General features: G+C 33.3%; 1 protein-coding gene across 5 annotated transcripts in view; it reads left to right on the top strand.

Moving 5' to 3' along the window:
* The window catches only part of LOC100645429 (parathyroid hormone/parathyroid hormone-related peptide receptor), a 31648-nt gene that overhangs the window by 4007 nt on the left and 4382 nt on the right, over positions 1-23259 (top strand). Inside the window, exons 2-11 of one of the 5 annotated variants that reach the window (XM_012319596.3) lie at positions 9818-9900; positions 14020-14119; positions 19264-19370; positions 19608-19766; positions 20400-20494; positions 21053-21390; positions 21725-21855; positions 22050-22135; positions 22307-22451; positions 22641-22905. In XM_012319596.3, the coding sequence (XP_012174986.2) occupies positions 9889-9900; positions 14020-14119; positions 19264-19370; positions 19608-19766; positions 20400-20494; positions 21053-21390; positions 21725-21855; positions 22050-22135; positions 22307-22451; positions 22641-22905 (1438 nt within the window). In that variant the 5' untranslated portion in view covers positions 9818-9888. Of the gene's footprint in view, positions 1-9817; positions 9901-14019; positions 14120-19263; positions 19371-19607; positions 19767-19804; positions 20158-20399; positions 20495-21037; positions 21391-21724; positions 21856-22049; positions 22136-22306; positions 22452-22640; positions 22906-23259 lie in introns of those variants that run through there. The other 4 variants (XM_012319594.3, XM_003403169.4, XM_048413241.1 and 1 more) reach the window with 4 other exon arrangements.

Below are 23259 nucleotides of genomic sequence, written 5' to 3'. Positions count from 1 at the left end.
TTGTTATTACAACTCTCGGGCATATTACACCTATGTTATGCAAGGGTAATGTTTCAGGCTATTTTTATGGAAATTTGGAGTAACAGAGACTGCGTGAGGAACTCTGACCATTCTCGGCATTTTCTTGGATAAACATTATCATCCCGTGCGGCAGCAGAAGTGACGCGTTGCTGAAAAGAAATAATTATCAAAGATGTGAAATTAATTGTAAACGTCATATACCTGTGTTAATTGAATATTGCTGTTCGTCATCGATTTTGAAATTAGCGTCCCTGCGTTTTAACACGACAATGTACTCAATTGACATGTTTCTCAATTCCTCTTTTTGAGATTGAATTTTGTCTCTTTCGTTTCTCCCTTTTAGTTCTGAACCTTTAGTTCATGAATTACATTGTTATCGATATTATTGAGATTATTTTAACTTTCCCCAATACTCAGTTCAGTGTGAACTTATGTAACTCAGAATTTTTATCTCTTTTTCCCAAAACTATTTGATTTGTTTAATCAATCTTTGCAATAGATTGTTTATCGTTTATATATATATATATTTCTTCTTTTTTTATATTTACAGTTTTTAATTAAAGTCTTATTATCTCAATTTTCCCAAAGTTCAGCGTGTTACTTAATTACCGGGTCCAGTGGCTCAGAAGAGCCGGAGTGCCAGTATATTCTTCCCCCTGTTGCAGTAGTATAGTAGTAATACTATAGGAATTTTGGTAGAAATAGTTGGGCCATTATGAAAGATCAAAGCGTGTTTGAAGTTTCAAAAAACTCAGGTTAAAAGCGTTTTTAAACGAAATTGGGACTTTGAATGGATTGGCAAAAAGAAATGTGAATTAATTTACTAACGAAATTGTGAATTAGTTGTATATACCGTTACTAGTTACTTAACATTGTTTACTTAAAACTTTCTTTACATCACGACTAAGCTTTCACAGCTTTAACTTCTTTAATTCGATAATCGTTGCTTTCCATAATCTGCAAATTTAAAAAAATGTAAAATTAAATACCTCTAAACGAGTTCCTCGAAAAAGGTGATTAAATTCTTATCACAGAGTTACTGTAAAAGTTTCAAGAAGTTATTTAACAGCTTGTCAATTTCTCCGTTAGAATGAACTTCTTGTCATGACCCTTCGAAGAAATTGAAGCGAGCTTTTTGGAATATGCGAAGTTCGTGGTATCACGAAGCTCGTAGCGTCACGAAGCTTCCACGTAGCGTCACACAATGTGTTCGGCATTCGGCACGTGACTCATCGTATTAAGACAGAAACGCGCCTTTGTTGGCCCTTCAGGGCATTAATTACAGAGATGACACATTGCGGAGTAAACCAATTAATAGCGTGACATCGGCCCCACTTTACTTTCAACCTATTGCCTTCTGCGTATATACGATCTTCTATATATATGTATGTATGGTTTCCATGAGACGATCCTCTATCGATCTCTTGAAACGGTCTTTCGTGTCATCAGGTCGTTCAAAGATATTCCTTAGGTCTGTAAAGTTGATCTCCCCAAGCGCGGATTTTTTTTGCAAAAATCAAACGGTATTCGTTTGTCCACTATTTGGCCACATTTCACATTTACCTAATCAAGATGTTTATTTGACCACACTTCAACTAATGATTACCACCAAATTAAGAAATTTGTTGTCAGTACCACCATGAAGATATTTCATTGATTTGTAAATGGGATATAATTCATGGGGGTGCTGGTAACGATTTTTTTTAATTTCTTGGTAATCTTTTTCTGAAGGGGTGGGCAAATGAAAATTTTGATTGGACAAACGTAGACAAATCGTTGACAAACAAATACTGTTTACTTGTTATAAAAATCCTAAGTGAAGATTTACTCAACTTCACAAACCCATCGTCCTTTGTAGTTTACTTGTCCGTTTCTGACTTCTTCTTATGAAGTGTAGATCATTTTGTGCAGTGTCTGTGTTGGACTAAATTGTAATTTATGTTATGGGCCATTCAAATTAGAGTTGAGTTTGATTGAGATTCCAGATTACTTGGTTTATCGACTGCATTATTTTTTATTGAGAGATTTTCATAATTTTATTTCATCAATTTTATTCTTGTTCTGATTTTGAAATTGCAATATAACTCTACAATACAATCTTTTTAATTTTATTAAAAAATTTTATTAGCACGACTCACATCTGTACTTACTGAAAATTGGCCCAATGCTTGCTGATCAGCAAAGTATGGTAATTCCTTATGAATTAGGTAAATACCTGTGAAATTTTTGTTATTGGTTGACAACTATTGATTTGTCTGAGAACATTATTGCAACATGACACACAGTCTCCACTTCAAAGTGTTATTAAAATTGTAATTATCTGTAAATCATGTTCAATATTTTTCGTGCTCCATTGGCTGATAGATGTTGATTTCTCTTTGAATATTATTAAATTGTGGCACAATGCCCATCCATGATCAAACAAGATCTTCCTTATGATATTAAGAACTATTTCCAGATCCTTATTATTTCATATTCCACTTGCTCCATATAGAATTTCTTGAAAAAATTTCTTTATTCCAATTAATAATTTAACAAAGATACAATAAAGTTGTGGAATATTAAGTCAACTAATTAGGAAAAGTTTATTATATATGTAAAAATTAACATGTCTACGTTACTGAATTTAGAAAAACTTAATTTTTACAATTTCCTAATGCGATATACCATACGATATACCTCTTCAATAAACGTCGATATTTCTAGAATAATAATTATGAAAATGTTGTTATGCCACCAGTGTCAAGGATAGGTTTCTGCAATTATTATTGTACTTTGATGTAGAGTCGTTCAGAGAGTTGCAACTACGACCGTACGTGATTCTGTATCCTCCTAATTACTGTTATTTACGATCACTATTACAGTAATCACGTTATCTGATCGTTTGTTTCTACAACGTTCCTCCCTGTATCGAGAATTAATCTCTCAAAGAGATTAATGTTGCAGACAAGGTGGTTCGTTATCCGTGGCTAATAATCTGGTTGTCAATTCACAGAAATCGGTAGTTTAACCTCGATGCACCCTTATACCTCTAACTAATTTGCACATTTTGTTAAAGTTCCATTAGAGCATTATACAACCTGCACAGATATCATTTTCCTCTCCCTTTTTATTCTGCGCGTCCAATGTTTATTATTTCTCGCATAATATTAATACAATCTTATCAATATTATGGATATTATATAACATATAATAACAATGCATTTACAGATTTCTTCTGGAATATCCTTTTAGTCAAATGTTCCCCTAACTATGACTTGTGTTCATAACGTGCCTCGAATAAAATTTTGAACAATTAGTTGTTTCTGTTGTCAAAGTAGAATGAGAAATGGGTATGTGTAAGATTCTGAAGAAATTAAAGACCTAGTTTCCCTTGAGAAACGACAGTTATAATAGAAAATAACTTGGAAAGTATTCTCTGGTATGTTGAATATTATTAAATTAAAAGATTGTATCAGTTTTAATTGCTATAATTTTAATAGATTCCAGAGATACGAAAATAGGAGCAAGTATAAGCTGAAAGTCATCCTAAGGCGGAAGGCAGAGATTATGAGTAATGCTAATAATAATAGTAACTATAATTCTATTATTATAATTGAAAATTTACTACTGGAATTGTAACTTCATTGGTAGAATTCTATTGTCTTTTAATTACCACAATACTATTGTCTCATCGTCATTCAAAGGCGGTAGGTATTTTTGCACCATAGTGTCTCACAGTTTTACAATATAAAACGAGAGACGATAGTTGCTAGTGTCCAAGGAACTATGTGGACCATTTTCAGTCCGGCGAAAATTACTGATATTTACGTAGCTCTGTTCCCAGCTTCTCCGTTCGATAGTACGTTTAATTGCAGCTAGATTAAAGTTCAGCGACCCTGCTGAGTCTGGAAATAAACGTGGGCTAGCAAAGTAACATGCGAAAAGCGGGGTTGTTTTGAACAAGTGCTCCGTAACAAGCTTCAGCTATGAGTGATGAGTTCTACCACTAACGAGCCAGGAAGCCGCTCCTGTATACTTCCATTTTTCGTTTATCATCTAGTTTTCTTTTTTTTTTTTATATATAAAAGAAATAGGAATACCTTGTATATAAAACCGCATTTCATTCCTCTCACTTGAGAAATTATTCTGTTAGGAGATCTACTAAAGTATTATTCAGAAATTGAATTATTGAACAGATTGTAAAACGAAGCCACAATTCTTTAAAATATTTATATCGTAGACTTTCTTACAGTTGCTTTAAAATGTTTATGATACGTTATTTAATATGTTATCACATGATTCAATTATTTAGTTATTATACATGGTTCAATTTTTAGAGATGGAAATACTCTAAATAATTAATATCTTTTTCTTAGAGAAAAGATGCGGCTAATCTAACGCAGTGCATATTTACAACATAGTCCGGCTCAATTCATTATAACTGAGATAGAAATGCAAAAGCAGGCGTTAAAATGGAGAAACTCAAAGAAGAGAAGAACATACCACCATGCCAAAGAAATTGGAAAGCTACTTGCAGTTGAAGATTATAACACTTATCAAAGATGCAGTTGACGTCTTTGATCACATGGTTGCATGCTGTTCAACCGAAAAGGAAAATAAAGAGATGGCCAATTGGCTGATAATATATATATCTAGAAAAAGTGCAAACATATGATGTAATTGCAAAAAATGTAACAAGCTACAATTGACGGGAAGAAAAATATTGCAATCAATTTGCGGAGATAAAAACAGAGAAATAGTATAGGGTGGTAGGTGGTAGCAACTATCGAAATGATCTGAAACGAACAGACCGTAGAAGCCACATAAAAAGGGGGATGCTCTTTTCTATGTTTGTGAAACTCAAGTACGAAACTTTCTTTTCCCTCATTTCTCTCTTTTTCCAGTTTTTGCGCAGAGAATTTTTCTTCCCCTGCTTGTTTCATTAGTATACTACAAGGATGAAAATGTATAACTTCCTTGAATTATTACTTCTTTATAAATCTTCCAACTTTTGTACAAGTTTAATATACGCCTGACTTGCAGAATAGCAATCTTCATTTGGAAAAATGACTTCAGCAATTGATATTGTCTAATTTGTTAGATGCGAGAATTTATAATTTAAATGAAATGCTATGTATCTACGAGATCTGGTTCTGAATGTTATGAAAAAATTAATATTGATACTGACTTACTTCCAAATTTGGAAACATTATTACGAAATTGGTTCAGACTGTTGCTATTTTGAAATTATCAAGGATTGAAATAATAAGAAATAATAATGTTTAAAGAATACGATGTTCAATATTGTGTAACTAAATGAATGGAACCTGTTTCATCGACGAATTTTCAATGTTTCTCCTTAGTGCTTTTGATTTTCCAAATAAGAGTAACATTTGTTCGAATGTTTTATTATTTCACAAAAATTCCTTATAGAATTGCTATAAAATGTAATTACAATGCACTACAAAGAGTCAAACAAACGTAAAAAAGAAAATGTAAAGGAGCTGGAAGAACAGCTTAATTTTCTGCATGACGGAACAAAAATAATTCCTCTGGTGACATACCATAAACAGACTGCCTTGTATAGATTCAGTGCAAATTCATATTTTTACGAACACTAGTATGTTCTAGAACATAAATACTGTGAGCTGGAAGCTTTATCTTAAACCAGGAAGCAAGCGTCATAACAAATAAGATAATAAATAGAATAGTAATATTTATTGCACCATACATACATTACATTGTTTTTGCATATAATACATAGTATTACAATAGAGGTCTAATAATAGAGAGAAGTAGCCAAATACGGAATATCATTTTGTTTTTCAAGTGTGGTTCGTGTAAAATCAATTACGACGAAAAGCATTTATTCTGCTCGCTTTTCTGTGGTTGCTGCGAACGTTTGAAAGTTCCTTTCTCCATTGTATTGATTTAATTCCAATCTTAATTTGATACGCGAATATACCAATTCTTAAAAATTAATTCCCTGGATTTCTTGTTAAGAGCATTTTTCCATTTCCTAGGTGACCGTTTTAATAAAAAATTCAAATTAAAACACTGGGGACTGCTGATTTGTCTATTGTTCGGATAACCAAGGAGAGAAAAGCAACTCCAGATACAACGGCAGAGTTACTGACGTGTTCACAGTTAAAAGAAATCGTCCAGCCAATTTAATAATTTGAGACTGTTCATTTATGATTACACGCGCATGTGGAATACACCAAGCTAAGTGTTAAAATCCACCAGCCACTGATTATCAATATTATGATAAGCACGTTACTTTGGACATATTGCATATTTTTGCATTGCGTACATCTATGTATCTTCAACATCTCCACAGATGAATAAAAATCCTCAGTCGTAAGAATCGAGGATGGATTTTAGGATAGAGTATCATCAATTATGTTGTTAAGGATGAAAGGCTTGGCTGGTGCGATTGCATTCGCGTGCGTGACCCCATTTCTGGTTGTGTCGCGTAACCGGGAAGCCTTCAAGTGTGTCGTCCGCGGCTTCGCGAATCCACTGCTTGCAAATCCCTAGGATAAGGCCAGATTTATTCATGATTCATCGCCGTTTACCCGTATTTTATTATCGCCCGTGGCTTTTACGAGTCTGTCTTTTACGAGACCATCGTCACTGCAAAGAAGACTTCTCATTGTTCTCGTGTTCATGACAATCTGTTGGCCTCTCTGAATACCTCGTCAAACTCTAAGATAGAACCTGGCTGTGATAGCCTACAATATATACTGGATTACGTTTATCTTCTCTCGTTTCTTCTCAGAGACTTAAGAGCTGTTCTAACGCAAATATAATTTCGGTTTTATTTTCAATGGATGTTTAATTGATTGTTCTTTGATTTAAATACCTCTTTAAGAGCGTATAATATGTGAATTAAGGGTAGAAATATTTCAATTAAGAGATCATTATTATATTATTTGTTGTTTATCGTCGTAGCCCTTAATGAGGTGTGCAACTTGAAATTTTTATTCTACTTGGCACAGTTGCAATCTTTTATATGGATCGTATTATCTTTTTACATGTGTAATATGTTTTCTTGATACAAATTTTTTATTTTGGAATTTCAATGTCGTTCCAGTTAGAACGATTTTAATTACTTCATTTGAGTAGCTTTTGATGCTTTCATAAAGTGATATCTCTAAGTGATTAATTGTAGGAAATCGTACAATTTTGCTGAGTTATTTGTTTCATTTATTATAATGATTTCTTTATATATGGCGGTGTTATTAGTACACTTTTTTGAGCTTGTTACCATCACTCTTTTTATTTTGGACCTTTTCTTTAATCAAAACTCTATCGTCTACACCACAAATGGAACAATTCTCTCAGGAGATACTAAAAGTAACATTTTTCCCAGAAACCTTCCAGTATATTCTTTCTCACGTATCTATCTCCACAACTAATTAAACTCTCTATTTCCCATTCTTTTCTACACTCTACTTAATTCCATAGCACGATTCGTGGACAGAGGTCTATAGAAATGTCAGAATCGTTAAGAAGAAACAATTCCAGATTTTTCAAACAAAGTTTTTAGATCTCCAATTCCATGGCACGAATCTTTAGTTAATTAGAAATCGGCTATCAAAACAGAGAAACGTTTCTTCTATTAATGTATTGTTTCGTATAATTTTCATGTTGATTTCTTTAATGCAACATAAAGCCCAAAATAATGGAAGTCTATCAATCAACATTTCGAGAAAATCACTTATTACTCTTTGTCTGTCATGGTTTCTTAATTTCTGATCCTTTTATTCCATTAATTTCTAAATTATCAATTTCATTTGATGATTTTTCTTGTGTATATTATTAATACATATAATAATACAGCTTTATATTTATATTTTTAACATAGTTATATCATTTCTACTTTGTGATTTTTCATGCCATTGTTCACATTTTAAATTATTCCTTTTGTTATATTTATTTTATTGTAAGCGAAAATATATAACACCAAAGTATATGACGAAACGAGTCCTTGCATCCTTTCAGTGGTCAGTCTGCATATTTTAATAGTAAATAATTAATAATTTAATGGCAAATAATTGTAACTGATAAATAAGAAATCTAATATCAAGAATTATACAATTAAATAAATAACAGTGGGTGGCGAGTATTTTGTTTTATAACTTCAGTACCCAACACAAGAATAATATTAATAGAATAAATAATAACATTTATTATTGTATTTATCCAAAAAAAGGGCAGTGGTTCTTCTTCTGAACTAATATTAACCAAATAATTGAATCGCAGCTACTCTTCTTCCTAATTTTCCTCGGGATCACTGGTCTACTTTCATCGTAAAGGAAGCGAGGGTTGTAAGGTAACTTCAATTTCGGAGTTCTCAGGACATCAAGCCCATACCATTGCCATTGGCATTTCCATTTTCTTTGTGGAAGCCTAGCATTCTTGCCAATAACGAAACGAATCTCGTCGAAGCTTGCAAAGCAAAAAAGTTCGTCAAAGGAACGTGGTGCAAAGGCAACCATAAATGGGTAGCCCATTCATGTCAATGAAAACAGATGTCAGTAATACGTGGAGGATCAAGAGCCAGAAGTCGGTGACACATGAGGATCGTTACTTTAATCGTGTAATTTTCTGTGTTTCTTACGATTTACTACTGTACATCCTTGTAATCTTTAGGTATCTTTAGGCTTGTGATCTTTCGTAGTTATATTATAATTTATAATAGTCATAATAATAGATAATAATAATGGATCTTCTCGAGTACCACGTATACACAATTGAAATGATTCAAAGTGTTTCAGATCCCATTACCAAGTTCTCACTTTGTATTATAATTAATTAATAAACATTTATCGGAGCAGAAAGAAAGAACGAGCAGATGGACAAATTGAGTTTAGGAAAATTGACCTGATGTTAGATGAGAAATTGATTGGAAGAAGAGCTCGATAATTATTCGTAGAAGGTGGCTGTTGGTTTAAACCCTCATAAAGGGTTGGGCCTCTCACTCTTGGAACACTAATAGAGGGTTAATAAAATGACAAACAAGGACGTTGCCTTTTAGGTTTGCCTGCGAGTCTATTTCAGCCTTGGTTTGCGAAATCGTGATTATCTTGTTGATTTGATTGACCATGTTAGGGCCAATTCAATTACCAGTATCTAGCTATCAGAGGGACTCTGTAGGTCGGAATTGTGAGAGCTTCTAATTTTACCGTACGATAGCAAATAAAATTATTGTTATTGAATCTATGAGTTTCTACTTTGATTTATAAATTTTTTTAGGCGGAAACAGGTTGTTTGATAACGTTCACGATTTTTCCTCACATTTGTATCTTTTTATTTATCTTTCTTCTTTGGATATATTTTGTTCATAAAAAGCGTGGAATGTTTAAAAAGTAGTAATACCATATTGAATACTATAAGCAAATATTTCAAAGCTATGTAATTTTTAAAACATTTATGGAAATGTAACATGTAACATTGTGGGTCATATAAAGTGAAGGAGGACAGTGTGTTGTAAATATAAAGATGGTAAAGATATATGTAGTGTAAACAATACTTACAAAAAGAATCGAAAAAATTGATGAAGGACTAAAAAGAATCAGAAAAGTCCTTTCTCAAAATATTTGTTAAACTTACAACATACTTAGATCTTGTTCTATTTTGGAATTCACACATTTATGAGGAAATTCGATTCACTTTTTATTGTCTGTAGATTAGGGAAAGTATGATTGTATGTTTGTATGCGATTTATGTGCCGTGAAAGATAATTTGTTAGATGTGGTATTTCCGTGTGGCCTATAGTATCTAATTGACAAAATATAATCCGTTTCAGGGTGCGGAGAGTAGACCACGAGTACGGTGTGCTGATTCAAAGGGCAAACGGAATAAGACACAGCTGGAAAAATGAATGGCTACGTAAGTTCCATAGTCAAACTACTATCATACTAACAATAAGTTTATTAGTATTATTGTTATTATTATCATTATTATTATATTGTGTTATTTGACATATTGTATTACATTGTGTTAATAGTAATAATAGTATATTATTTATCATTTTATATTTTGTTATGATTTATTATAACTACATCAAATGTGCGAGTTTGTTACAGAAGTTGTACTTGGCGTTGATAATAACAATTCAGTAAAATAGAAAGAAAAAGAATTTTACTTTGATTATTTAACTTTTATAGAGTGAAATGTGAAACTGAAAATCGTTAAGATATTCAAAGTAAAATTTTTTGCATGTTTGAACCAATATTTGGTACATTATGGTCGAGAGTAACGACCGTGGTGGGGAATTCCTCACCGAAAGAAAAGCCAGAAATAGAAGGAACAGTATGGAAACGAAACTTTCTCGATAGTCACGAATCCCTTCTTGTTTCGATATAAATCCTCTGTAAATATCAATAATCCCTTTGTCACAGAGGTTACTCATTCATCTTCTGTTTTCTCTCTGTACTTGGGAATAAAACAATCACGGTGCTTGAATTTTCTCCTGAAAATCAAGTCCCTTTATACTACCTCTCTATTCAAATATACATTCGTCGATATATTGTTTGGAATTCTCATATTAAATTTACCTTATGTATGTCATATAGAATTTTCACTCTTTAAAAATGATCGATAGACTGTAGAAATGGATTTTTATGCAGATTTATATCATTGTAAATGCGGTTTAAACAGAAATTGGATAGGGTGTGTATTGAACTTCTCAATATTGTTTGCATTAAATTTTGCAGTTTCCTTTTTTCAAACAGAACAATGCAGGGATCTTTGGTATTTTTCTGGACTCTGCTGTTAAATTTATTTCTTTCTTATTCCACAATGTTATTATCTGTCAAGTTTGAAACACACACGTCTTCGTTCTATAAACATTCTCTTATCCGAAGTAAAAATTGTGCTCTGGTATTATATCAAAACTGTGAACTCTGATATTAAAGTAATTTATTTTTATCCTGCGTGGTTGTTATTTTTGGACTTATTATCTGAAGTATAAGAACATTCTTCTACAATGTGAAGGAAGATCGTTATAGCTTTAATATAAATATTTTAGTACGGAACACTGAAAACAGAAGCCAACGACTAATCCCTTTCAAAACCTTATTTTTCTTCTTTTGAGAAAGCTATTTGTCACCAAGGAATTGCACACCGTAATTACAATTGCTCAGGAAAACGGAAACTGCCATTTGGGACTTAGTGGACATCTCCATCGATTGAAAAATACACATATTATCGGGAAGGCAGACTAATCCTCATTTTCGTTCCTATCGTGAAACGAGCTAACGAAAACCGCAAGAACTCGTTTGTCCAGGAACAAATTGCGTTATATTTTTTTAATCAATGAAATAAGCTTTCATCATGTGGGAAAAATACGATATTTCATAAAAATTCCACGTTGCTCATATCGCTCTTGTTTTTCATGCAGCCAATCCTATATTTACTTTAATTTATGTACATTCCATCTCATATAGAATTTTGTACATAGTTGCACACATTGTGTTTACAATTTTTTCCAATCAAATTATCTTATCGAATGTTATTTTTACGTTCTGATTATCACATTCGCTGTTATGAACACGAAGCGTCATTCCATTATTTTAATTCAATTGCAGACAATTTTGACGAGACGATTGTTGTGTCTTTATGTATTCACATCTCGGGATTTGACATTGAGAAGATGAAAAAGAAGTAATGAAGTAGTGTGTTGAGAGGAAGAAATCTTTTCCTTCTTCCAACTAAATCCTATACATTTTATGAATTTCAATGGACAATTACGAATTGCCTTGTTTTCAAATTCATATCATATCATCATATGAAATTCATATTCATATCATTTCTCTTCCTTGACAAAATAATATGCGCATAAGTTGTCATTCAACAATGTTATATATATTTATGCTTTTATACAACCTTCTACAAATCGTATTTCTGTATTTTTTATACTTTGATAAAACGATTTACGAGTAAGTAACTATAATTCTATTTCGGAGAAAGGGTGTGGAAAATAGCAGCGAGTGAATGCGAGTAATGGAAAAAATTGTGAAGTCAGCTTCCTCCGGCATTTCACAGTCGAGCAACGTACGAGCTACTGGCATCCACTGAATTTCCAGGATTTTCCAATTGCAACTAGAAGAATTGCACGCTGCAGGCGATTTTCTTACGAGATGTTGAAATATATGTACATATGTTACCCTCCGCATTTGCATGGGAAATATCGTCGACACCCGTCGTTTGCTCACCAAATATTTCTACAAACTTGGAAAACTCGTTTCTGTTGTTTCATCCGTGAGATAAGCTTCCCTTTCGAACACGTGAACCTTGTTAGATAAGCTTCCGCTGGATTTCTGAATCCTAGTATAGCATTCTATGGTTCGATGATCCAGCTGATGTATATTTTAAGATTAACTGGCATGTTGTAGAACAAAAATAATCGGATGTACAAGTCTTGTTTTCTCTAGGATATACTATGTATGTATGTATGTATGTATGTATGTATGTATGTATGTATGTATGTATGTATGTATGTATGTATGTATGTATGTTGATGTATAAGCTGACCGATTTTAACTTATACATGTGAATTATTGGTAAACTAGTTGCTGTATAAAAAACATATTCGGACAAGATTTTTATGATTTTGAGTGGGGCATAATCTGATGCGATTACTTCCTCTGTAAATAAATGCATGTAGGTCATATGAACATGATATACATATTTATACTTTACTTTATACTTTGGATATTTTATATATTTCTTTCATACATCAGATGCATTCCTGCACTTTCAGATTCCCCTTAAATGCATAAAAATCCGCAGTCTAGTTATCACTGTATGAGTGGAATGATAATTATATTGAGAAATGTATGATACTATAAATATAAATTTCATATGTATAAAATACACAAATACTCTTATGATACATAGGATAACATTTACATTTTATACAATTTTACTGGTATTTCATTTAATTTCATTTTATAAAGGATATTAAATTTATTGTTAAATGTTGTCACAGATTTTATTGAGCACAATACAGAAAATGAATTTTGCATGTAAAAATAATACAAAGTCAGCTTAACGAATTGTTAAGAGCGCTTTCAAATGAAGGTATTAAACTTATTGGAAAAATCCGTTGATCATTGTAACTTGGTCGGTGGTCCATTGTGACCAAACACACGATGCATTAACAAAAAATATCACGTTCTGTTCTCAATGGCAGCCGTAAAAGATGAAAGAACCTGGTCTTTGAATTTATTTGGATCTCGTTGTCTTGATCACCGGTGCACTTGTCACTGTACTCTCTAGAACTATTATAAGCCAGGTTTGATGTCTGATAGTAATTGGATGAGAGAATAGGGCTGGTTTGTTGCAATGGAAACGGATAGTGGGCGGGGATCTGTTGGTTTATTTTCAAAGATTAATACACAGATCATAGTGCAAGCAAACGTAAGGGATTTCCTAGTCCAGAAATAATTCCAAATTCTGGTTAGTTTAACCCTGTTATACTCTTTTAGTTTTTATGGTCTTCCAATTTCACTTTTGTTTTAAGAAACAAAAGGATTTGTAGACTATGGCAAAAGAAAACGAAAAGTCATATTTTTATGAAGGATTAGTTTTAAAATACTGTATTCCATTAATTAATAAACTTTCAAACGGATCAATGTTTTTAATTAAATTCACTTTTTCCATAATTTTAGAAGTATTTCTTGTGGTAATATCAAAATACCGAGAATACTAAAATATTGTTTGTTTTTCCAATTATATGTTTGCTTCTACAATACTTATGGTTCTTTTCATTCTAAATTACTTTATATTGAAATATGGCTTTTTAGTTATAATGTGATATTAGTATCTGAATTATCATATTTTCCCTTATCTTCGTATCAAATACCATTAAAATTGGGTAAATTCATAAAAACAAGTTTCTCATGTTTATCTTCTTAGAACTTCATTCCTAATGCTTTTTAGAAAGATCTTGCAAGTTAGGTAGAAACGAAGCAGTCTTAAAAAATGTTTCATCTTTGTTTTCAGGAGAACGTAGACTTTAACAAACCTGTGAGCATCAGCGATCAGAAGCGAATCCTGAAAATGAAAGCTGACCAGTGCCATAAGGGCAATGTTTCATCGTATGGTAAGTGTTTTTTCTCCTTTTTTCCTTCTTATTCTGCTAGTGATAGCGCATGCATTTTATCAAATAAAACTTGAAGACTATACAAAGGCTCCCGAAATTGTTTTAACAAAACTTAATAAAACATACTTCATACAATAGCACACATTTTTCAATTGCAACGCTGTTAGAGATCTACGTCTCTCCCTATGTCGATTATGTGTTTAGTAATTTTAAAAGATTTCCTTAAAAGAAGAAAATAAATCTGAATTAATACTTATTGTAGTTATAAATAAATATTGAATGCTGTGCATAATGCATAATGCCAAAAATATGAATGACGTTCTAAAATAATCAACAGGAACTGGAAGGTCGAGAGTTTCAACGACTTCGATGTCGATTAAGCTCATAGCCAAGGGGTTTGGTACGGCTTAATTCGAGTTATTTCGTCGAATTAGACCATCGGCAGTTACGGAAGTGTAGCTACGTTTGGCAGCTGACGTTACTCCTCTAAAGCCATTCTCCATTTCCATGGGAAATCCCCTAGATATCTTTGGATATTCGATGCGCTCTGATGCAGTTTAATTAAAATTATAATGTAATATCTTCATTCGATCTTTCCTCCTGCGATGAAATATTATTTAATTTAAAGCAGACATCATAACTACTATTAGATAAATTTGAAAAATTATACTATTAGAGCTAATTTCCTTACTTACAAAGTTTGGATCGCGAATAACCATTATGGATGATTAATATATATTCTCAACATTTATTGTCAATATTTCAAGATGCTCAACTGGAAACATCAATATGTATCTTGAATACAATATCATCAGTATTTCTTAACAATATTGTCAATCTTCTAAGAGCACTCTTAGTTCATTCCTTAAAGCCAAATCTTAATCCTCTAAGTATATCTACATCTTAAGCTGTTATATAGATTGCCATACATATATCTACGTCAGTCTTTGGAATTTCGTTTCTCTTCGCGTTGCTTTGCTTTGTCTATCTGTCCATGCGAAAAGCTTTATGCTTCCCTTTATGAAGTTTACCAGTTCCCGCATTTTTCGGTTGTTGCTCTTACTATTTCCGTGCATTCCTTATCTCTCAGTGTGATCCATCTGATTAATCTCACAAATACAATAGCACGCTACTAGTCTGTAGGCATGTGATAGGAGTTTGAATGAAAGCGTAGATATAGTACGACCAACGAGGAAGATGAGATAAAAGGAAGATGTAAAATAGGAAGACAAGAGCTACGTACAAGAAATAACAGTGACTAACATAACTTCACGCCATCTTTTTCTTCCAATCTTCTTCCTCGCGAAAATTTTTGGAATTTTTCCTTCATCTAACGTGAAAAGTATTTTCCTATCGATAACGCTACCTTTAACATTCGAATGTTAAATACATGGAAATTGTTAAACATCTGGAGATAACATTGAATTTCGTGTTTGGGTAATGAATGTACCAGCGCCAATTCTGTAATTAATCATTCAGCGTGAGTAATACACACAAATATATTGCTCCATCAGCTTTGAGCTAAGGGATTTCACGATCATTCCATGAATTTCCCATGACCCGTTTGTAACGAGAAATTTATGAAACGCGACAGACGCGCTAGAAGTGGAAATTTAATACGAAACCAACCGGCTCTCTAGTGCTAGTCTGGCTATTTGTCCCACACGCTTTAGTGCCGCGTGTAATTCGAGAGAACAGGCTGGTGAAAAATGTTGAGAATTTAAATGCCTTTCGAATCGTAAAAGGATTTGGGAAATTCATGGGTCGTTTCCCGCTGCCGGGGGAAAATTTAGCGAGGAAAAAGCGGCCGAGGAAATGGAAAACAGAGCTGGGATTCAAATCACGATTTTCGTGTCGGTCGAGGGCTTTGCTGCCTCATCCAATTATGGCTATCGCACTCCCAGATGCGGGCAAAAATAGTATTTGTTGCTAGAAAATTATTTCTCTTCTTTGTTCCTTTTTTCAACGTTTCCTGTAATCATTAAACTTCGGTTTTTACATTCACACATTTGAAGAAAATTGATGGATTTAACTGCATTAAATTGACTTCATTCAGCACATGATACTCTTTCACGGGTCAATAATGGTTGATTAGTTGCCACAGGATTAAAGATTGTTAACGAATCAATCGAAGCTATAGATTTTATTTCATAATTTGTTCGATAGGATCGACTTATTTTTAAGATTGTAATAATCACGATATCTTTGTTGAAGAGACAAGAATCTAATATGTAATATAGCAGAACAAAGTATATTTTGAGTCGTATCAAATTGAGTGATAATTTCCAATTGACAAAACATCTACAAATTAGTAAATTTTGAAGAAAAGTACATTTTATGAAAAAGCGTATGGAAAATATTACTGTTTCATTTCTTCTTCATTTTTATGCAGCATGTTGCTATGTTATAGACAAGAAGAAATAGTACAATTGAACGTTCTTGTTAACTTAGATCAAAGATATACAAAAATAAAAACAGCAAGCACAAATTATAAAAGTGGACATTAAGGAATATTTAAAAAGATTATATTCATACAGAGTGCAATGAAGAGCAACAGTAAGCACAAATTATAAAAGTGGACATTAAGGAATATTTAAGAAGATTATATTCATACAGAGTGCAATGAAGAGTAGAGCAATTTGTTCAGAGTAGTGAGAGACATATCTTCATTTAATATATAATATATGTTATATATATGATACATAATATATTCTAATAAAATATATTAATTGGATTGGAATTTCTTTCTTACAGTTATCAGCTGATCATGTTTTACATTTTAATTCAAACGGAGAACTGCGTGGACCGTTTAATTAATTAACGGGGATGTCTTCGTCCTTGAATAAAACAAGCTTCGTAGAAGTAAAAGAACGCGAGCAGATAATGGATTGAAAGAAAAGGAACCGACCAGACTGATATAATAATTAAATTACGAGGCATCGTGTGACAGGAAGCATATATTGATATTGATACTAATCGCTTAATGAAAAATCGATTCGTGACAAAGCTATTCCGTTAACGAGCCTTTTCAGATCTGCCTATTAAAAAGCAATATAGTAAACGCCTATCACGAATTAATTTCCATTTTAATTATCGCTTGACATTGTTTTATCAAACAAAAGATATGAAAGGAAATATCAGATGACTTTTAACATCTTTAAAGCAATTTCATAAAAATTGCATAAAAGAATTGTGTAACTTCTTTCCCTATACTTTCTCTTACTTTACATAGCAATACAATAATTACAAATTTTAGCTGCAAATATCGAATTTCCTTTGCAACAAATGTGAAAAAAGAAAATTAAGAAGCTTACTGAAAAAGGAAGCTATACTTTTTCTTTAAAAAGTTGTTGAAGATTAAACAAATTTCGTTTATATCATATTTTCCCCAAATCATACAAGGCGTAAAATTTGGCACATTCAGATGATTTTTGTCGATTAATTTCAAAGTACTAGAATGATCGATAACGTTGAAATGTCAGTTGCGTTAATTTCCTTCGACTCGTGAAATTTTATACCAGCAGGATTGCAAGTATTGCTTTTAACTCCGGTTTCCAGCTCCTCCTTCTTTCCCTTTTTTCGAAAACTTCGAGCCCGATAAATCAATCTTGACGTCGAGATAATTTACAAGGCTGTCGATGGGGTGATAACAACTCATGGAGAATTTCGATTCAGTGGCTTCGCCGGGCGTGTACCGGAAGTGGGCCACGCGTGCCTCAGGAAACAGATGAGTCAGAAATGCAATATCGCTTTTTACAAGTCACGAAAAGTCAAAGTTGCGAATTCCTCTGCTTCTACTTTGGCGAAATTACAGTTTTAGTCGTCCTGCACATTTTATTAATTTCATTCTACATTAATTTAACATTAATTGTAAAAACGCTGGATTCATCGAAGCAGGTTTGGAAAGTTTACTTTGTTCCAGCAAGAGCAAACACGGAATTTCGTTTCGTCTTTACTATTTTATTTCATTAAACTGTTACTCGTATACAGTAGCGTTTTCTTCCTTTTGTGATTTTTTAGAAAATTGCTCAGAAGGATGTTTATTCTAGAAAAGGCAAACACAATGAACTTGTTGACTGCGTTATCGATTGACGTGATAAAAAATGTTGTTTGCATCAGTTCTCTAGTTCCATTTCGTTCAATATCTCATAATGCTGTACTTAGAGTAATAATACTATATAGTAGGAGATAATGGAAATATGTAAAATTAAAATACGACAATATTGGATGTAAAAGCGGAATACTCGCTTGACGTCGCGCATGATCACAAGAGAATTCATTGAATAAAAAAACAGACAAGATCGTTCAGTTGTCACAATGTCTCGGCACGATATATCAAAGTATCCATTATTCAACGAAAAATACAGCGGGCAAATCCCGGTTCGTTTCGACAACCGTTTTCATTGAAAAATTATTTTTATCCATGATATCACTGGCTCGTACCAATGGAATTTTGTTTATCAAGAAACAAATTAAAACTTCTCTCTTAAATTCTCAGAAAGAAATTCTAAGAAACTCAATTCCTAATTTAATTAACGATATCTATTCAGATTTCGTTGCTACGAAATTTTAATTAGAAGATATTTATGAAGAAATAAATTCAAGATATTTGACAAAGAGCCTTTGTAAAAATTCTACAGATCTCGATCTTTAGCATATCCAACAATATTTTCAGGGAAATTATATTGTTGCACATTTTAATTAAGGGGTAAATTATAAATATTTGATTGGACCTTAATCACGCAATTATAATTACACCATTTCACTAGACGATTAATTATAAAATATATTTATAAAGCTGTTTAAAATATTTGTAGAGAATTTTATATAAAATGTGTAACAGGAATCGCTTTAAAATTGAAAGCTTTTACCTCTGACGAAAATTAAAGAGCAGAGTCACGTTTCGGCGAAATGAAGAGTTTTCGAAATCAGAGCAAAATTGAACGAACTTTTGAAAGCCGAGTAAATGTAGGATGATGATAAAAAGCTCCTTAATCCAATACCTTCCCATGAGTGATATCAAATGAAAACCACGCGGTCAGCTTTTTTTCTTTCGTGCACACGCGATACCATAGTGTGATATATTGCTTCCCTGCCGTGTAAAAAATGAAAACAAAAAACATAAAGAATGTCATGGTGTGCAGGCTGGTGCCCGGAAGTTTGGGATGGGATATTGTGCTGGCAATCAACGGCACCTGGGGAGATGGCCATCCTGCCCTGTCCTTCTTATATCACTGGGTTTGATGTCCAGGTAATTATCATAATTAAAATTGCAATTCCTGCAATTTCTAATGAAAACATTACTAAAATGTTGACTATTACATTGTCGTATTGCTATTATTGAATCATTAGAAGTCACAACAATTTGAAATTACTAGAAAATCTAGATTAACACTTTAATAATGAATTTGAACGATTCCAATTTTCATGATGTGTTTCACTTGTACTTCACTTCATTCTGTTCTAATGAATATATTTGAATTTCCAGGCGAATGCATCCAAAGAATGCATGTTAGATGGCCAGTGGTTTTGGAATAGTAGTACCAATAGTACTTGGAGCAACTACAGTCAATGCTACAGAAATTCATTGGTGACTGTTGTAATGGCACTGCCCGGTGGTCAAAAGAACAACGGCACTCTTATTAAAGTAAATGCTTGTGAATACTATTAAATTTATCAGTGACATTAATAAGAAACCATCCAGAATGAATCCACAGATAGCATATTTAATTGAATGGGTCGTTAGGAAATATAATAATAATACTACCATGGAACCAGATTCTGAGTTTTTTTGTTATCATCTTGGAACCTTGACGACTTTGAAGCTTCAAGACTTCATTGATCATGAGAAAAAAAAGTTAATCTGTGGAAAAAGGAACAGAAATGTCAGAAACTCGTTCAGAGGAGATAGAAATCGATGGGAATTACGCGAATGAGGTCAAACATTTTTCAAAAGGCAGTCGATGATTAGAGACTATTTATTGCGTTCTTGTTGCAATTCTCAGAATTGCTTAGCACGACGTGAAGTCTCATTATGTGTAATTAATTCGATAGTGTTACAATCTTTTGTGAAAAATGGGGAAACAGAATATTGTATCATGGCCAATTTGCTCTCGCAACAAAATTAGCATGTGCACCATATCGGTGGCCTCTCTTTGATTGAAACCTGCGGTTTATCGATCACATTCACGCAGACTGATTTCCCCTGTGCTTCATAATGTCTCCAATTACCTTTGCAAGATTTAATAAATGTTCTAATTAACAGTAACTTATGTTTCAGAAATTTTTCCCGATAGTAAAGACCATCTCGAAAGTCGGGTATACCGTCTCTCTCTTCACTTTGGTGATAGCTTTCTTAATTTTGGTTGTGATCAAGTAAGTATCAGCTCAGGGATATTACTTTTTATTCCTGTTTTTCAATTTTTAATAAGTAGCTTATAGCAAAAGGTATTTTTATTATTTAGAGTTAGAGCCTATAATATTTCAATTTTTCTAATCCTCCATTTTGACTATATTAGGTTGTCGCATGAGTTTGTACTAATACCTACAATTATTGACTTCCATATATTAATTCACAAATTGTACGTTTCAAAGTATAACGTTGAATTAATTTTATTTCTTGGGGGTAAATCGAAATACGAGTAATCCGACCGTCGCAATTTCATCAAGTAGAGAAGAGAATTTAGTCAGAGAGAAATTATATTTTTTTGATGGCGGATCTTCTTTTTTCTTATTCAACAATTCTCCTATCATCTGCGTGCACCAGACGCTTTTAATGCTTGTTATTTATAATAATAATTTTGTTTATAATTCCATGCAAGAAAAATTAGAAATACAAATACATGGAACAACTTGTTAATTTTATTAGCTAACATGTTTCAATATCTGATCTTTAAAATCCCGAATCATTACTTTAAGTTTATCCCAAATTGGACGTAGGAAATTGAGGTGCCCCCGGAATATGCTGCACATGCATTTGTTCGCCTCGTTCATGCTCCGCGCGTTTATGGCACTGATGAAGGACATACTGTTCGTCTCTGGAATCGCCTTAGCCTCAGATGTTATGATAAAAAATGGAAACACATATTGGCTAGTGGACGAGAAAGAAAACAGCTGGCTGTGCAAGGTGTTCACCAGCTTCTGGCAATACTTCATCCTTGCAAACTACTTTTGGATATTAATGGAGGGTCTCTACTTACACAACTTAGTCTTTCTAGCACTCTTCACCGATATAAACTCAAGCATCATTGGCTACGTTTGCCTCGGATGGGGTGAGCATCTCTCAATAGCTATTTTCTGACTAATGTAGTAATTCCTTGAAAATTCTGAGCTTCTCTAAATCTTATCAAGTATATTATTCATTCATATGATATAGTTAATTCATAGTTCTGTCTTTGTTCTTCCCTTTTTTCTTTCTTTTTTTTTGATATTAATGTGGTAAGAAATATCAATTTTGGAAGAATTTGCATCATGAAAGATAGCAGTGGCGATGTGAACTTGTTGTTCGTGTTGTCTTATGTTGTTGTTTAGAGTTTCCTAAACTACTTTAGTGAAATTATCATGTAAAGTAGCAAAGTTAGTTTCTCTACGTGCCTGTACTCTCAGGTCTGCCAGCTGTATTCGTATCGTGCTGGATAGTGGCGAGAGTGACTCTTGATAACAAGTATTGCTGGACCACTCATGAAAATTCCAACCTCTTCCTCCTCATTCGAGTTCCTACTATGCTGTCGATTCTGGTAAGTTACGTAAGGCTATATAAGGAATTTTCCAAGATAATCGTGTATCTTCTATATTCTACTCAAGTTGTTCAACTTTGTCTCACTCTCCTTGTCGCAACTTGGGAAAAGTGTTCATAACTTTTTCCACATTAAAACTTTTTGATCACTTCGATAGACTTGAATATGAGAACTACCGGTTTCAAATTCCACAGATCAATTTTGGGCTGTTCGTCAATATCGTTAGAGTGCTCCTGTTGAAGCTCAAGTCCACAGTATCGGAGGAGACGCAAAGATACAAGTAAGTTTCGCCACCTAATTTCCGATAAATCCTTTGAGTTATACGTCTGTTTACACAACCTAGTTGTCTGAGAACTCCTACAAGCTACCTCGTTCCAGAAAATGAGTAGCTTCAATTCTCTTTGAGTGTAGATTGTTCTTCGCGTGTTAAAGACTCTGAATTACTTTGCAGAAGGTGGGCGAAAAGTACATTGGTCCTGGTGCCACTCTTCGGAGTACATTATACGGTTTTCTTAGGCATGTCTTATAGTATTGGTGTAGATGAGACTGTTGAAGTTGTGTGGCTCTTCTGCGACCAACTGTTCGCTTCTTTTCAGGTATATGACTTAGACAGTCTCTACACTTTTCTTCGACTTCGCTATTTTATAATATCTTCATCTGCAACGTCCAATTCTCTCTGCGCTTTCCATTCCATTGTGGCTTAAAGTTCCATCCTCGTCAGTTGTTCATTACAACGTTATAATTATGGCTCTTAATTAAATTTCTTGTTCTTTTTTTGGTAATAGGGTTTTTTCGTGGCTGTTTTGTATTGTTTCCTGAACGGTGAGGTGCGAACCGAGGTAACCAAGGCGATCAGGAGCCAGAAATTGCCTCGTTTTCGCACTAGGTGGAACTCAAGACCATCCACCCACTCTAACAGCATATGCAGCTGCAATGCATCGAAACTTGGTAGACAGTCAAAGCGGCCACGTTGGTGGAAAGAACCTTGGCTCTGTTTTCTTCACGACAGGACAGTTCGACGCTCAACCCACTCGATGGCGAGTACACAAGGTGTCCTCTCTATCCTATCAAATCCTTCGTTCTCTCACGCACGCCTTCAATGCTATCTCGATACCGCTGGCTGTTACATTTTCAACACCGTCTTTGACATTTCATTTTCATATCTTCACCAGTCTGCATGTTTCTGTGTTATGTTCTAATCAATTAATGCATTTTAATTTGACGAAAGATTTCTATCAACATTAAAAATTGGTATGCGTGATCGGATCATTTGTTCTGATATTATGGACTAGTTGATCATTATTTCATTATTTTTGGCAGATATCAGTCCGTATTAAATTATAATACCTTGAGAAATAGGTTGTTGGTGATTAAAACGAGAATCATTAATAAGAATCATTAGTA

This window comes from Bombus terrestris, chromosome 16, assembly GCF_910591885.1.
Source record: "Bombus terrestris chromosome 16, iyBomTerr1.2, whole genome shotgun sequence".
Classification (NCBI taxonomy): domain Eukaryota; kingdom Metazoa; phylum Arthropoda; class Insecta; order Hymenoptera; family Apidae; genus Bombus; species Bombus terrestris.
The sequence above is the reverse complement of the archived record's forward strand: the minus strand, read 5'-3'. Positions and strand labels throughout refer to the sequence as shown.